This window comes from Hypomesus nipponensis, chromosome 16, assembly GCF_054491055.1.
Source record: "Hypomesus nipponensis isolate SF chromosome 16, ASM5449105v1, whole genome shotgun sequence".
Lineage (NCBI taxonomy): Eukaryota > Metazoa > Chordata > Actinopteri > Osmeriformes > Osmeridae > Hypomesus > Hypomesus nipponensis.
This window is the reverse complement of record NC_140376.1, coordinates 4951865-4969335: the sequence shown is the minus strand read 5'-3', so window position 1 is coordinate 4969335 and position 17471 is coordinate 4951865. Positions and strand designations below refer to the sequence as shown.

The 17471-nt window shown below is 44.0% G+C and overlaps 1 protein-coding gene across 6 annotated transcripts; it reads left to right on the top strand.

The window, feature by feature from the left end:
- The first annotated feature begins 985 nt into the window (after window positions 1-985).
- Window positions 986-17403, top strand: kank3 (KN motif and ankyrin repeat domains 3). 6 transcript variants are annotated; one of them, XM_084676155.1, is made up of 12 exons: window positions 986-1119; window positions 10508-10613; window positions 10875-10957; window positions 11270-13114; window positions 13322-13442; window positions 13524-13778; window positions 13959-14049; window positions 14420-14639; window positions 14769-14911; window positions 15360-15560; window positions 16478-16576; window positions 16909-17403. In XM_084676155.1, the coding sequence occupies exons 3-12, from the start codon at window positions 10921-10923 to the stop codon at window positions 16936-16938; spliced, it is 3042 nt and encodes a 1013-aa protein (XP_084532281.1). In that variant the 5' UTR covers window positions 986-1119; window positions 10508-10613; window positions 10875-10920; the 3' UTR covers window positions 16939-17403. The 6 variants fall into 6 exon arrangements, with proteins under 6 accessions (XP_084532281.1, XP_084532278.1, XP_084532279.1 ...); XM_084676152.1 differs by having other exon boundaries at window positions 10871-10957; XM_084676153.1 differs by having other exon boundaries at window positions 10503-10613.
- The last annotated feature ends 68 nt before the right edge of the window (window positions 17404-17471 follow it).

The following is a 17471-nucleotide window of genomic DNA, read 5'->3' as shown; positions in this document are numbered from 1 at the left end:
TGTGACATAACATAGAGGCCAATAGAAAAGTATCGAGACAAGGGCAAGACTTGACGTGCTTAACTTTTTTAAGCCTACTATTGGATGGAAACGGAAATGTAACTGTGATGCAATAGTGCCCTCTCCTGTCAGGTCCCTCAATTGCAACTCAGCTGAGAACGTCCACACAGTTGATTTCAAGATTTGAATGTCATGACTTTAAATATCATGTGATAATGACTGAACATGAAAAGTGAACAAATACGACTGTTACAGCGGATAGCTCTCTGAAAAAAAGAACATCGGGAGCTGTTTCTGTTTGTAATGTTAAGTACTAATCAGCACAATGCTAAGGGGAACTACAAAAACCTAAACAAGGTCTCCCATAAAAGTGCAAATTACTAGGTTATGTCAGGAAGGCTACACACACACACACACACACACACACACACACACACACACACACACACACACACACACACACTGAATTCAAAACACAGCATGGAAAATAAAGATGTAATGCAAAAAATTTGATTAGTTATGTTCCTGTTTGGTTCTCTCTATTCTTAACAGATCAGATATGACATTTGTGCGCATGATTCCCTAAACTGACTTGGCATTATGAAATAGGATAAATCAAATTAAATGTTTGAAGACTTGAAAGTGTTTTTTGTTGTTGAGTCACATGGATAACAAACTTGCCCTACAATGTTACTGGGTATTCATTCACAAGTTATTATTGTTTATATTTTATTACGAATGCATTGCCTAGTTCCACAGTTTCACTTAGAATTAAAGACAAAATCTAGAGACGTTTTTCCACTGCAATTGACATAGATGGCATCAAGGGTTGACTATCTGCATCACAACTGAGGCGTGTTGGCCACACACTTGCCGCCATCAGACTGACTTGAAACACGGCTCCCACCCACTCTGTTGTCCACATCATTTGGCCTCATAGCGCCTTTTCATTGGACGCCTCTAATGTCTGTCATTGACAGTCAAGACCTTTGAAGAGTGAGCTGGGAACAGGGGGAAAGCGCGAGGGGTGGCAAAGTTTTACTCATTCTCCAGCTTTATTACCTTATACGAAGTATGTCGTGAGGAGTTCTTAAGAGCTATAAAGAGAGAAACTGAAAGGTAAGAGAAATTTGATAGCATACTGTACGCGGTCTCATTTTCTCTTGAACGATAATGTACAACACAGATGGTTGAATGTATAAATTAAAGTTAGCTACAGGTAAATGCACGCCACCAGGAGAGTGCGAATGGTATGCAACAGTTTTACAAAGGCAGTGTCCTTTATAGTGCAACATAAGTGTTTTGTTTCGTGTTGTAAACATTTGTAAACTTTTACATTTGATGTTGGGACAAAAAGGGTGTTTCCGAACCTACAATTCTACGCAGACCTTAAAACGTTCGTTTTATTGTAGCTGGCGCTTGCATTTTCTAACCATCTTTGGAATGTATAGATTTTGAAAATATTACGTTGGATATGAGCAACGTTTTGGAGCGGAATGTATTCTTATTGATCATCACCTTAATGCGTCTAAATATGTACTTTTCGACTGATTCTATAGCCTACTGTAGCGTACTAGTTCATGAATTTGTCACATGGAATATACAAAATGTTTCGCAGTTGTGATCTAATGAGTGCCTGTAAATTCATTACAGCAGTAAGGCAACACCATATTATACAAACAACTTATAAAGATGAGTGAAAGTTATATAGGCCCTATATCTATCACATAATATTCTCCAGCTTTGCCTACAGCTTTGGCTGTGCAACACATTTCATGTGATGAGATGTGTGAAGGATGGATAGTAAAAATATTCTTATTATCTAGCAATTTCTTTGAGCCATTATATAACAATGGGACACAACATGGAAATCCCCAAATTGTCAGTGGAGATTCAACCCCCTAACATCCTAACAACCTCATGTTGTGTTAGTGGTGCCAAATCTTTACCACTCTACTGAGTAACACCAAGTTGAGTTCCACAGTCTCCGACAACAACATGTGATCACATCATGCACAACCGAACAGAACATGGGTTCATATTGTTATGGCTAATTTGGATTATTTCCTCCTATCTGGTCATGCAGTGTGTGGCCCCTGCCTAATTGTACTGCCCAGACTCATCGTCATCCACTTGATTGCTAACCATCTCCATGTTGTCTGTCATGTGATTCTGTTCGCTTTGCTGGCTCATTGCCAGTGTTTGATTCCCTTGTCCATCTTATCTTCCTTGACAACCAACTAATACACTGCGTTTTAATTCAAGTAACTCGATTCACTGACGTTTCTATTTGTAACTCTCAGATCTGAATATTAAGTCGGATTAAAATAACTTTTTCATTCAGCTTGCACATACAGTACAATCATAAAAGTTCCTGACCTCTCAGTATCGTTATTTTTACTTCAGGAAGGTCAAACCAGATATAAACATTGAAAGCTAATATTAATAAAGTGTTGTTGTGTACAATGTCTGAATGTATCTTCTGTAGACAATTGAGAACTGATTGGGGAGTGTGGGAAAGAAATATTAAACTAAACTAGGATTTATCAACAAATATTTAAACAAATAGACAAAGCCGATTCACATGATTCATTGACAACGTGCTCTCTGACACAGAAGCTTCTGTTCCGAGGTCAGAGTAAGGTGAAACAAAGATTAAATCAAAATAGATCAAGAAAGAAATCACTTGTGGGATATTTTTGCCTCTATGTCTCTGTCAGTAAACAGCAGCATCCTTGCTAAGGACAAAAGATGAACTTTCTGATTGTCTCAGCTATAAAGGTAACCTGGGAAACAACATGATACGATTGCAACATATTAGTCTCTGCATGGTTTATCGGGTGAGGCTCATTCGCAAGCACCTTGTCAGGATCCTCCACACTTGACTGATGTGTTGTTATCCTAGATAAAGCTTGAGGCTCATTGGTGCAAATCAAAACAGTTTTGTCTGTTGGACAGTGATGTGTGAAGCTTTCAACAACATTGATGAGCTCACCCAAAGGATGTGTGATGGTTAGTTCCTGTAACGGCACACTTGGGTATGTCTTACAGCGTGCGTCTCAAAAATAGAACCTCCGTAAATTTAGTGCGGGGAGTGTTATGTGGCTAGTGTAATAGTCTGATACATGGGACATGCCCCATGTATGAGCAATGAGAATAAAAGTCCATATTAGGTTGTATTCTTTCATACAAATACCCTACTCTGCACTTTCGGTCCCATTTCTTTTAAATGCACTTTGAAAGTCCAATCTGTGTGGAGAGGTTTGTGGCCTGTGAGGGAGTTATCTGACTGGCTGACATGTTCACAGCCAGTGAGAGCAGGGCTGTTTTCTGGGTATTTTCTGTCCAAATATCTACTTTGAAATCAGTCCCAAAAAGTACAGATCATTGCGGGGGCTGTAATATTCAAAGTCTATGTTGGGGCTCGATATCCAGTCCAAAAAATAAATTTCAGTTCATTATTAATTTCATAACAGTAGCTTAGCCATGAAGGGAAGGGCCCAGGTCCCCCTCAAATGTCTGCCCCCCCCCCAAGAGGCTTGCTTACAATAAAAAATTAAGGAATTGTTGATTTGTTTTTCTTTGTGGTTCATCAGACAAAACACTGAGAGAACTAAAGGGTTTCATGTTATGTGAGATGCTTTAGATCAGGTAATTGCCAAGCTCTGTTACCAGAGCTAGAAGAAACCACTGTTTGATGAAGCTCTATGCCCAGGCAGATGTTTGGGTTTATTTGAGCATGACTATAAACTTTGTTCATTTAAAAAGAGTACATTGCTACAGAACAGTTCAAAGGCATATTTATATGTTTCCATAGTTTTCATGTCTACATGACCATACACCTAGTCAAAGAGTACCACTAACTCATAGAGAATCTATGCATTTTCAGGCAGCAATTTAGCCTAAGTGGTAAGTGCAACATAATGGTAGAATCCTCTCTTCTTAATTAGCAAGCCTTCATCTTTTGAAGATAGAAATGGCCACTTACTAAATTGTACCAGATCTCTGTGGGTTTCTTAATTACACAACACAAATAAATCCAAGTGAAGTTAGTTTGTGAAGAGGGCTTCTTGTTTTGTATGTTTTCCCATTGTTTTAATCGTCAACACTGGAACCTTTGCTGATATTTATAATTCCCTTAAGGATGGGCCTGTCTCAATGTTTTGGAAAATGATTTAAACCACTGTATTAGGATGTAGTGCCTGTTTAATGATTATTTGTTACCCACAAACACATTTTAAAGGAGGTCAGTCTGATTCCAGTTCCCACACTACAGCGTTTGAGAAATGGTGGATGAAAGATAACTGGCTAAAAATATCCCTGTTTGCTCACCACTCACTAACAAGAACTGGGAGAGAGCCTTCTAATCAAATCCAGTGTCTGAGATACTGTGGATTCCCACTTAGGAGGTTATCTGAAACTTCTCACAGGAAGAACTCATTTACCAAGATAATTTTAACATTTTGTGCATGCCTTCATTACTGTCACTTCAGAATTTTTGAATTTAGCTTTAATTGATAACTGTCAAAATGGGAGACAGCTGGATTTGAAGACATGCCCTTGGTTAGGACACAATCTTGTTTACCTTCTGGTTTTTGTCTGCTGGGAAACGGTTATGGCTGATGGGCATAGTTATAGTACATCTGCTTTTTCCAGGAAATGCAGAGGTCGAACTAAGCTCCGTTTTGTAATGCCTCTTTAAAGTACAGTCAAGTCTGTTGTTCTATTACAGTTGTATTTTGTGCTTTTTATTAGGGTTCCTCCGTCAGGAGGAAACCTATTGTTTTCAATAGTTTTATTATTATTATTATTATTATTATTATTATTATTATTCCTCTTCTCCTTGCGCCACAATAACTCAACATGATATTGGCAACTAATTTTCTAATTTGGCACAGTGATACTACATCTGAGTGGGTACCCCCACACTAACTATTGGCTACATCAGACCATAGGGGGCGCCACAGGAAACGCCCAAAAGTCAGATTTTCAAAGTGATAGCATTTCCACCTCATTGCTCAAATTCTTCTGAAACTTGGTGTGCATGCCTTATTTCTCATGGCAAACAAAAAAGCCTCGAGGACCCATAAGGTTCGCTTGATTGATTTTCCTGTACAGTGATAATTTGGGAAAACCTTAAAAATGTCTCTTCTCTTGAACCAATTGACTTGACATTTAGTACAGATATGTATCATTGACATAAAAAAAATGTTATTTAAGGCAATTGAATCAAGTACAAAATGGCTTAAAGGGGTGTATTTATGTAAATGTACACATTGCCTAAATATGATCGTGTCACTAAATCAAATGTATTTTTTAAGGATGGTTCAAACCTAATAGGCTTTAAGGTGACATGCCTCTGAAGTACCAATGCAAAGTTTCACCTTGATATGTCAAAATGACTGAATTACGAGTACGAGAGAATAATGGCTGTTTGAACTCGGACCAAATCTGACAATCCTCACCATTGGAGAAACATTTTTTTTTATTATCCAGTTATAGAACTTGGCTGAGATGTTGTGCTGGTAAGCAAAGGGTTGTAGGTTCAAAACTAGTCAGAGGCATGGGTTTCAAGTGTTCCGGTCAATCCTCCGGTTGTAAAACATAGCAATGAGTGTTTATTTGAGCCCATAACAACACTCCGATCAATCTTGCAAGGAGTTGAATATGAGCTCTGCCCTAGCCGAGTTGACCACATGACTTATGTTAGTTGTGCATTGACTGAGAGTCTGGAAAGAGATCAACTCAAGAAGTTTCAATATCCTATGGAAAGTTAATAATGAGCCCTTACTAATCATAAATTCTCAGTTGTTGGTGTGTAGCAGAGAGGCTAGAGACACTGACTTGTAACCTTATGCTCATGAGTTCAAATCCCCGTTTAGCCTATTGTTGTTGAAATAGTTTTGCTCTCTTGTTGTCCAAGTCTCGATCTTCTACAGTGTACATGTTAATAATATTTTGCGGAGGAACCCGCATCGCTACTTGCAGCTATATTTTTATAGTTACTTTCATAAGAGTAAGTAACAGTTATTTCCCAGCGTTTTCTGTCTAACGCAGTGGTTTAGCTTTTTTATCTGCCGTCTTCTTTGATCAAAGAGATGGTGTTGAGTCCAGTCAAAAACATGACAGGTATTTTAGTTTTTTCTATGTAGACAGGCGCTACATGACATCTGGTCTTTAACTAGTGGTACAATAATCAAACATCTGGAAGCTTCAATTGCTACTGTTGGAGAAGGAGGCTTGTTTTGATTTTGATATATTTATATATTGTGTGTGTTTATAATATCATAAACAGGAAAGAAATGTACCTGCACACACACATTTTTGGGCACCTCAGACATTTCTGGTACCTTCATCAAGACCCAGGCTAAAATAAAGGTTTCAGGAATCAAATATCTGCTAATCCTTTGACACTCACTCAAGCTCTGCTTTTGAAAGATAAAATAAATCTTTCATCTTCTCTTTTAAAGAATCGATACAATATTTTACAGCGTCAGGCAATGATGTTCCTTGCATGGCACACCGCCGAAGACTGCAACAAGGCGTCTGTTTTAGCTAACTCCTTTAGGGTAATGCTGTGTGACTGTTCTCGATACCAGACCTGGAACTGTTGGGAGCAACGACCAGTGGAAACGGTGGATAATTGGTCAAAGTAGATTTCTATGAACGGCTTTGTTTCAGGGAGGGGGACTTTATCCATTGGGCATGGGTGTTCCTCAATGGGTTGTGACTGGGTCCTGCCTCTGGGATCTGCTCTAGATGTGGAATGTCCTGTACTGTGTGTTCAACTAGTAATGGGACTCTAATACGGCTAATTATTTCCAAAGATGTCAACATTACGGTTTGAATTCAATTTAGTCATTAGTCATTACAAGTCCGGTCAAGTCAACCAGATGGGCGTTGTCCAAGATAATGGGTTGAAAACGCGTCTGAAAATGTCAGTTGGAAGTCACATAGCAACGGCTTCCGCCTGCAGTGTTTAGACTGTCCCTTGTGTAGCCAATCAGTGCTACCTCACACCCTCATCTTTTTTACACAAGGACACCAAGAAGGGCTGCTTAGTGACAGTTATAGAAAGCGGGTGGGTAGACGTACATAGAGACCATTGTTTCTCAGCATTTGAATATAGCCCCACAGCTCGACTTCGACTTCCCTTCGCCCAGTCCAAAATGGCGCCATGGGTAGACTAGACTCTGAGACATACACTGTCTCTCAAATGCCAACCTAAGTCATGGACTTCTTCAATCCTGATTCAATTCACTTTGTGACATTTTGAACCTGTGGAGAGTGAGGGGGATTGGGGCGGAGGAAAACAAGGAGAGCTCACAAAACTCAGCGAAACAGCTTCACCACTGAAGTAGCATAATGCTTCATTGTTGGGCTTGAATGTGGCTGATTGTCTTTGGCGGGAGGGGGGGGGGGGGGGGTTTATGAGATGCATGTGATTTTTAAAACCAAGTCGATGTTCATAGATAAGGATTAAGATGTATTTTCTAAAGTTCAGTTGAATAAAAAATTTTTTACGATTAATGTGATTGACGGAAAGTGTGATTCATATGACAAAGAATTTTGCAAGGATGTGGCCCCATGTTCCCAGGGATGAGGTCTGTATAAGTTCAGGTGTCAGTCTGTTATTTCTGTCAACTTCCTGTACTGAACCTAGTTTTAATTGCATGTTACCTAAGTCCTGCGTGACGCGTCATGTGATTTTAGCTTGGGCCCTCGCTGACTACAGGACAGCAAAGTGTGTTTGCATGCCTGAGAGTGAGGGCCTTTTGTTATTGTGTCACACCAACGCTGTGTTTGTTCAGCTCTCAGTTTTGCTTGCCTTCACCGTGGCGTTTTTCCTGTGGCTGTCAGGAAGCAGCTTTCCTGAGCGCGGCCAATGGGCTTCCTGGCAGGAGAGAGATGGGAGTTCTTACTGGGAGACAATAGGAGGTCTCCCTGGGGGTGTCAGAGGGGGGGGGGGGGTACTCTCAAACCTGCTTCCCTTCAGGAAACTGCAGATTTATCCCAGCAGCTGAACCACTTGCAGAGAAGCATCCAGTGAGGAAGTTGAGGCCCTACTTTGTGTCTGTGTGTGTGTGTGTGTGTGTGTGTGTGTGCGCGCGTGTGCGTGCGTGTGTGTGTGTTAGGAGGGGGAGGAATGTGTGTGTATCTGTACGTGCGTGCATACATCCGAGTGTGTGTATGTGTGCACGCATCAGTGCTTGCATGTGTGCATGCTAGTTAGTGTCTCTTTTTGAGAATGGGCCTTTTCTCATGTAAAGTACTTTGGTAGTTAAAGTGAGCCAATGGATGGGGGGGGGGGTCTAGTTGAATGAATAGGTTTGCCCTTGTCCATGAACACCAGAAACTGGGTTAATATGTGCGGGGCGCAGTCCTATCAGGTTCTGTGTAGCTAGAGGCCCTCTCCTCTTCTTCATTGTCAGTCAGCTTTTTCGACCCTCTGCTTGCTTTTTCGAGGAAAAAGGGTGGTGGTGGGATGAGGTAACTTTTCCAAAACATGGGCTGAGGCAATGAAACCAGCTCTGGACCAGGACATTTCCTGTTTCAAAACTGTAGACCCCAGTGTTGGATTTATGACCGCTTACGGGAAACTGCAGTCTCAGTAATGAGAATGATGGTGAAGAAACATTAGTTTATGTTAAACAGGAGGAGAGCTTCACATAAACCTCCAATCAGCATGGCAATATATGCAATAAAACTGCATTCGCCGAGCAAGGCCACCATTTGTAAAGCGATGTGGTATGTCCATTTACAATGGAATCTAATGAAGGCTTTATGAAGTTAAACCCCTCTGCCTGTTATTAGGTTACATTAACTTACCCCCATTAAGACTTATTGTGTCCGGTCAGTTATGCTGTCATATGACATTTGCTCCGTGTGAGACCAATGTGTTTTATGGGCAGAAAAACACCTAAAGTTGGTGTGTGTGTGTGTGTGTATGTGTATGTGTATGTGTGTGTGTGTGTGTGTGTGTGTGTGTGTGTGTGTGTGTGTGTGTGTGAGATGCTTGTGGTGGCTCCTGGCTGGTGATGGAAGATGAGGGGTGTAGAGGAATGTGCCTTCTCCCCCTGTGCCCTGTAATTTGCTGCCTGTCATCAGGACCTGGAAAAAAACATTTGAACTGGCCTGTTTTCTGCTGAGTGAGGCAGGCAGGCTGTGAGTGAGGAGGAGTGGGATAGGATGGGAGGCTAGGCGGTCGTGTCGAACCTGCACTCCTTATCTGCAGCATACTGACAAGAACAGCGAGGCCTCCGAGTATTCAATGCAGACCCAGATGCCATATCTGTGGAATTCTTCTTTTAAAGCCTGATCTCCGACCAACACACACATCAGAAGTTGGCATTTTAAAAACAAAAATGTAACATTTATCAATGAGCAAGTTCAGACAGGTTAAAGGGGATGTAAGACATTCTGCGCTTTGACTGGAACTTGCATGACTTGGTAACAAGAAACACATTGCCCTTTAGAAAAATAGCACAGGACTGTTTATCAAAGCTAACATGCTCATTAATTGTACCTGGTTTGACCCACACCTCCTCCATTAATCCTGTTCTGAGGGAGGTGCTCACTAAGTTCTCAGGGGTCAGATGGCTGAGCGGTTAGGGCGTCCGGCTATTAATCAGAGGGTTGTTGGTTCGATTCCCGGATGTGCCAAATGACGTTGTGTTCTTGGGCAAGGCACTTCACCCGACTTGCCTCGGGGAGAATGTCCCTGTACACACTGCAAGTCGCTCTGGATAGGAGCGTCTGCTAAATGAATACATGTAAATGTAATACCTTCACTCACAAGGGTGAGCCAGAGCCTAGTTGTTTGGACATTCAGGTGATTTATAGATCTTCGCCAAGCACACCCATGTCTGATGGGTATTTTGACCCTTGAGGAGGAGGTAACAGGCTTTCCCTCAGGTTATGAAGCAGTGACCTGTAGCTGACAGGCTGAAGCTAACCAGTCCCTTAGCCCAGTCTCCACTTGAAGCAACAAGCTAACTTGACATTACAGGCTAACAGCCAGCATCAGAGAATGCCATTCCTCTGATACGCAGGGGACCCTGGGATGGATTAGCCTCAGTAAGGAACATTTGTGTTTTTATTGAATCATCCAAATGTGGTATCTATTCATTCTTGGGCAATGCAATGTATGCATGTTTTACCATGTTAGGGGATCAAATCAAAGTAACTTTTGATTTGATCCGATAGAGACGGCTAGGTCATGAGAGATCCCAGACAAGGGTTCGTTCTTCTGTGTTTTGAGGGCTACCTTGTTCAGATACTTGATGAGTGCGACACGTTCTAGCCTGGTCTTGCTAGCAGGATGTTGGAGGGAAGTGTGTGGTGGAATGTGCCCGGGGGTGTGGGGAAACAGATCTGTGTTTGTGTGTATGTATGCATAGTGTAGGTTAGGCTACTCTGACCCTCTCTCTGTCTCTTTTTTTCTCTCTCTCTCTCCTCTCTCTCTCTCTCTCTTTCTCTCTCTCTCTCTCTCTCTTTTTCAGGGTAGCTGTGACCCACAGTTGGAGTGACAGCAGGAAAAAGGAACCCAAGGTGAACCCTGTTGCTCCGTCAAGAAAAGCTTTATGATTCCTCCAGCAAGTGCATGACAAAAGGTAACTATGGGAGTCATCCTCCAAACTGACAGTAAAGAAGAAGAAACAAACTTTCTGTGGTTATATCGAATCGTAGTTGCTGAGAAAGAAACTTGACTTCTAAACTATTCAACATCAACATTTAACCATAAATGTGAAGCCAGTCATTCAGGTAGTTCTTCTCCACATTTGATTACTTACTAAATGTCATGCTATCCTCTTTTTTCAGGTAAGCACTAAAAAACACTGATTTAAGTGAGTGTTCCTTCTTTCCCCAGATAGTGAGTTGACTGTCGGGGCTTCTGCATAAAGATCTCAGTCCAGGAAGATGACTCAGTCTGTGCAGGTTAACCCAAAACTGCCTGGTGAGTTATGGCATAAACATCAGATTTATAATAATGGCTCACAACCCAACACATTACCCTAAGCCCTAAGCAAGTGGGAAGTTAATGGTTAAGTTCTGTATCAGTTGCCATGTTTGCTGAGACTTATGTCATTGTTGTGGTGTTATTGCATACAGCTTAGAGGATTCAATTAGAGTTTCACTCAGTAGTGTTGACTGCTCATCGGTCAACAGTGTGCTGCTAAGATGCCATTTGTGGCCAGAGTCTCTAACCCAGGCCATTTGTGGGATTGAAAACCAAGTTGTTCCTTGCGATGCGTTCCTGTGCCCGCAGACCTGGGTGCTCCATTCCTATACTCCAGCCAGGAAGAGGCAGATCAACAGGGATCCTACTCAGTCCAGACTCCGTATGGCTTCCAGCTGGACTTGGACTTCCTCAAGTACGTGGAGGAGATCGAGAGCGGTCACAACCTGCGCCGGGCGCCCCTCAGCTCCCGCAGGTCGACGCGGGGCGTCAAAGTCTCGCAGCGGAGCACCAGCGTCGGGGGACGAGCCAGCGGTTGGACTTCCACCGAGTCTCTCTCGTCCCCTGCCAGCGAAGATGGCAGAGTTCCCCCTCCGCCGCCCCCGAGGAACCGCATCGGTTCGGCACCCTGCGAAGCCCAACCTCTGTCCCCACTCACCATCATCAGCTCCCCACCGCACTCCGCCGGCTCCAAAATTCCCCCTCCTCCTCCTCCTCTGCGCAACCCCAGGGTGGAGAGAACCCTCCTTGAAACCAGTTGGCGACTACAGCAAGAGCAGACCCACCAGCACCAAAATGGCACCCGGTTCCAGCTTTCAGACCCTCCCAAGCAAGGCTTCAGAGAGGCCGCTAAGACAAATGTTCCTCTTTTGACTTCCAATGCTAACACAACCACTGTGGATGGTCAGTCTCAGCTACAGTCTTTGGTCTCCCCTACCCCACCCCAGAGTAGCTGGATCAAACTCAGTCCTCACACCTCCGGTAGGAGCACTCCTGCCTCAACCACCGGAATGGCTTCCCTACCACCCACCCAGTTGCAGACAGTGAGAGAGCAAATGGCCATTGCCCTTCGGCAACTGAAGGAGATGGAGGAGCGGGTGAAGGGGGTCCCGGCATTGGAGAGAGAAGTGGCTAAGTTGCGTGCGGAGAAAGACATGCTTATGTCGGCGCTGCAGGAGATGAAAGATTTTGCTGCCAAAGAGACGGTGGTCCAAGAACGACAGACGACCACAACAGTGACTGTTTCTACCACAGAGGAGTCCCAAGTTCAGGAAACTCCTCCGACTTCGAGCAAAACAGGAGACGTCAACAGACTGGGCGAGAAAACGGAGGTGAAGGCTGAGAGAAACTCAGAGAAGGTTCCAGAAAGAATTCCAGCCGAGTCTGTGGAGAAGATGTCGGTGGCAGTTGGGGATGACGTGTCACTGGAGGAAGGGGTGTTTTACTACAGACAGGAAGTGAAAGACGCGTCCGAGGGAACAGAGGTGGCCGTCTGCGAGAAAAGCATTGGGACTGAAGAGGCGTCTGCTTGCGACGAGGCAGTCCAGGTGGGCGTGGAAACGCAGGAGGCCTCTGTGTGGGTAATGGAATCTCTGCTCGGCGTCACCAGCGAGGCACAGAGAGAGATGGACACCTTACAAGACACCATCAAATTCCAACAGGAGTCCATTTTGGCTCTGGAGGGGAGACTGAGCCAAGCTGACCAGGACTTGGGAGCGCTGAAAGCCCAAGAAGAAGAGAGAAAGTCCCGGGTCATGTTTGAGAAGGGTGTCCTTGCCAAACCTACCATGGCAAACGCTCAAGTAGCAACTGATTCGTCCACTTGCACTTTGCAACATGTGGCAGTGTCCTGTTGCCCTGAGGTTGTGGATGCATGTGTAGGGGGGGATTTGCCAGCCAATGAGAATCACCAGAGTACACAGACTGACATTGTTGAGAGTCCACCTGAACCAATCCCAGTAGCTCTGGTCAGCACTGGGAGCCAATGGGAGAATATTCTTGAGGAGGTGCAGGAGCAGAAACCTCTGGCCACCGCGCTGAAGAGAAGACAGATGACCATCGCAGAGTACAAGGTTACCCCTGATGAGGAAATGGTCAGTGTGGCGGACAGAGAGGAGGAAGTGACCACTCCCAGCAACCAGACATCTGTTGGAGGTAGGTATCAGCTAGGATTTGTTACACTAGGACTATACAGTCCTAAACCAACATATGTACAGTGCATTATTTCTCTTTAATGTTCATAAACGATCAAGAATCAAATGCACATGACCTAACAATGCGTCATGTTGGGTTACCTGTGCTGCATTACGTGCTATGCTGTTCTGTTTAAAGTCATCCATTAAAACGAACCGACATCCATAGCATCATTACTGGCTCCAGGTATGCTTAAATCCATCATGAAGAGGAAGGACGGAAGTGACCCGGGTCAAACTCGCAGCAGCGGCAAGAAGAGCTTGCAGTTTGTCGGTATTCTCAATGGAGGGTGAGTTTCGAAAAGTGCAGTGAACGGGAATGCGTCACCACGACATGCGGTCATCTTATCCCTGTCGTTCTACGTGATCAGGTATGAGTCGACATCGAGCGAGGAGGACGAGGAGGAGGAGGAGGCGGAGGAAGAGGAGGAGGAGGAGGAGGAGGAGGAAGAGGGGAGTTCGTCGGCGGGCAGTGGGGACGGCGGGTGCTCGGACAGCAGCGAGGAGGCGGCGGCGGCTCTGGAGGACACGTCGGACGAGGAGAGGAACGTGAACGTGGACGACAGCGACAGCGAGGACGAGGTCCTGGGAGGAGCCACCAACGCCTCTGACACTGTGAAAGAGAAGTATGTTGTGAAGGAGGGATCTAAATAATGATGCGTTCTCCTTTTTATTTTTGGGCGATTTCATGTAATCTAAGTTACTAACCGACCGTTGTTTGCTAAATGGCACAAGGTAGCATTTAGAGAAATTAGGCTTCCTAGATATAACTGCCAGCTTTTGAATATTTGTCTCGTTTGTCATAGGTTTGAGCTGAGTGCAAAAATGCGCGAGGCTTGTCTCATTCTGAAGAACCACCTGAACGATGATGTCAAAACACTGAAGAGTAAAGAAGTGGTGGGTTCCAACATGCCTCTTCAGTTAAACCAGCTTTACCATGTCTGTCCTTTTTGTTTCTTTAGAGTACACAGCATGGCATTGAATGAAAACCACCCATGTCAAAGCTTTTTACAATCAAATAAACTCGTTGACGAGTGATTGTAGTTACTGGCATACGTCATTAGTGAGAATTTCACTAATGAACCAAAACAAGTGTATCTTTCATCAGTGTTTTGTCCCTAATGGAATGAGTATTACAAAAGTACTGTCTGTACTGTACTGGCTGAGCTATGTGTATATAGACTCATGTCTAGAACCAAACCATGCATAATCAGCTGTGTCATGTGTTTATCACCAGTGATTTTCCCACCTCTCCTCTGTCCCTTAGCTCTCCAGCACCCACACTGTGCAGCTGGAGTGGTTCCGTATCTCCAGCGCTAAGATGGCCCAGCCTCAGCGCGTCTCCGACTACCTGATGGCCTTCTCCGAGGTGTCCTCCGCCCTGCTCGCGCGTGTGGTCAACATGACGGACGGGAATGGCAACACCGCCCTGCACTACAGCGTCTCCCACTCCAACTTCATTGTGGTGGGCCTCCTGCTGGGAACGGGTCAGTGGGCATTTCCACATTGTAACCCAAGGGAAAAATGAAGTTGCATGCCTAATTCCAATTGCGACCTGGTTTTATCGCCTGTCTGTGACTCTGCCTTTTTAAGTGTATGTGTTGTCTACTCTTCAGGTATGTGCTGCGTGGATAAGCAGAACAAGGCGGGCTACACGGCTATCATGCTGGCTGCCCTCTCTGCTGTGAAGGAGGAGGAGGACATGCAGGTGGTCAAGAAGCTCTTCAGCCAAGGCAACGTCAACGCCAAGGCCAGCCAGGTACGTCCCTCTGAATAAACCACATTTTACCTGCACATCGTTTATTATGAAATAAAGTATTGGACAGCCCTCCTTTAGACGTGTACAATAAATATGTATCGGGTGTCAAGCTGAATTTATAAATGTTTTATAAGCCATCTTTAATACTGTTGTATTTTTAACTGTGGCATGCAGTTGTTCTATGTCCCATTGAACTATGGATCTTGTGACTTTTATTACTGTTAATGTAGTTCAGTTTTGTTTGTGTCTTGCCACGTCCCAGAACTGATGGGACTTCAGTTCCCTTATTCAGTCAGAAAAACTTGCCAATTAATCAAATTACTTAGTTACACAGTTATACAGTTATACAGTCAATGCGGGAATCAGAAGCCTGTTCCAATGTTTGCAGTTTTCAACTTCAGTCTTTCTGATGCCAAGACAATGTTCCAACTCTCCTGCTTTCGCCCAGGCCGGCCAGACAGCACTGATGCTAGCAGTTAGCCACGGTCGGCAGGAGATGGTGCGGGCCCTGCTGGACTGTGGCGCCAATGTGAACGTGCAGGACGACGAGGGCTCCACAGCGCTCATGTGCGCCAGCGAACACGGCCGGGCCGAGATCGTCTCCCTGCTCCTGGACCAGCCGGGCTGTGACATCTCCATCGTGGACAACGTGAGTTTTATCGGCTGTTGCTAGGCACTTCCCTGCACACCAGCCCAGTGACAAAAGGAAGTGACATGTTGAAAATCCACTGTAGTCCAAAATCCATCACGGTGCTACACTTTCTTCTAATACGGAGGAACAGTGCAAATCAAATTAAAAGACATTATGGAAAATGGGCATGCAAGAATGACCTACACTGTCTAGACGTTTTCTTTTCATCCCTTTTTGTAGACCTCTACTTTGTGTCTGTCCAGCCGTTCAGAGCCAGCCTCTGGCAGACTACTGTCTTAATTGCCTTCATCTGTCCATCTGTCTTTGACTCGCCGCTGTTATAGGAAAGAAAGTCACTAGACTGTTTAGATGCCCTCGAGGGGCACATTAACATGCCAGAATGGTGTTCTGTGTACTGTTATATCATGCTGGTAGTGAATTAATACGGGTAGTTTGCCTCTTGTGACTTGCATAGTTGCTCTTTGAACTGCTCAATGGGTCTCCATGGCCTTAAGTTTTCTTATGTTCCAGAGTCACTTCATATGAACTGTAGTAAGACCGGTTCAAATGCTCAGAAACACATTTGAGCTTACACATCTGGGTTTGAACAAGTTGGGCCATAGAGCACATGGTTTTGAGTTTCAGATGGTCACAGCTGGACCGAGATGGGGTGGGAAAGTATTTGGGCGTTCTTTTTGCTCAACACTGTGACATACTGTACTGTACTGGAGGGATATGGGTGTCCAGGGAGACAGAAAGGCAAAGAGGTTGAGTTAACCCCTTGTTACTGTAGTATTCTACATTTTACAACTCCAAGTACAATACCTATTAAACACGGTTGAAGTAACAAAGCGGATACCTCCTGAAGTCCCTCTAATACAACTATTTTGGTTTATGTGTCTCCGTGAATTGAAATGAGTTTTGTCATTCCGCAGGATGGCAGCAACGCTCTGTCCATCGCTCTGGAGGCTTCGCACAACGATACGGCTGTCCTGCTCTATGCCCACATGAACTACGCCAAAACCCAGGCAGCTGTAAGTCGGTTATCTGAGTAGAAAAAAACATGTCTGTTGTTGTTCACAAACTAGGTAGTTTGGCCTCGAATGCAGTACAGGCCGCTCAGAACATATCCGTATCATGAGCAATGCCTCTTCTATTTGAAGCTGGGTAATATTAGCGCCAAGGCTGGGTTCTAATATTAAGTTTGGGTGTGGTATGCTAGCTGCTAGTCGCAAACCCCAGGTTTGACTTGCGCAACAGTGACACCAAGAGTGTTTTCCATGAAGCACCATTGTGAGCAGTGAGTTATGGGTCTGTCTGTATTTGTCAGCGGTTGGTAAGAAAACAATGGTCTTATCTCTTTCAGGGAACTGCCAAGACCCACAAGTCCCCATAAGACATGGTCAGCAGAGTGATGCAAGCGGTGTATATGATAGACCATTAAGACGGACAGAAACGTAACTGGACAAGAGCATTGAAAAATGTTCCACTGGAATTACCAATGTCTACTAAAGGATATGTATTTATATCTTGGCTTAAGTCGTGCATTTATTTGTATTGTTAATATAAGGTTGATATTTTTCCATAAAAGCCTTGAGCAGTTACTATTATCCATAACTAATCTGCATTTGTAAAATGTTTGACCAATTAAAGGTCTGCAGCATCTATTTTTCTATAAAACAGAATGAGGCCTTAAATCCAATTTGCACTCATTATGTTTAGTGTAGTCGTCACTCTACTTAAATTTAACAGCCATCTCAATCGTCATGCTAATAGTTCTAAGTCTGCACTAACCGTCTATGCATTGTATATTCATGTATCTATTTTCAGGAGAAAAAAATAAACATATATTTACATAATACGTATGTTTATTTTTGCTTTGGGGTTGGAAAAAGTTTAAGAAATCAACTGCGGTTCACGATCTCTTGG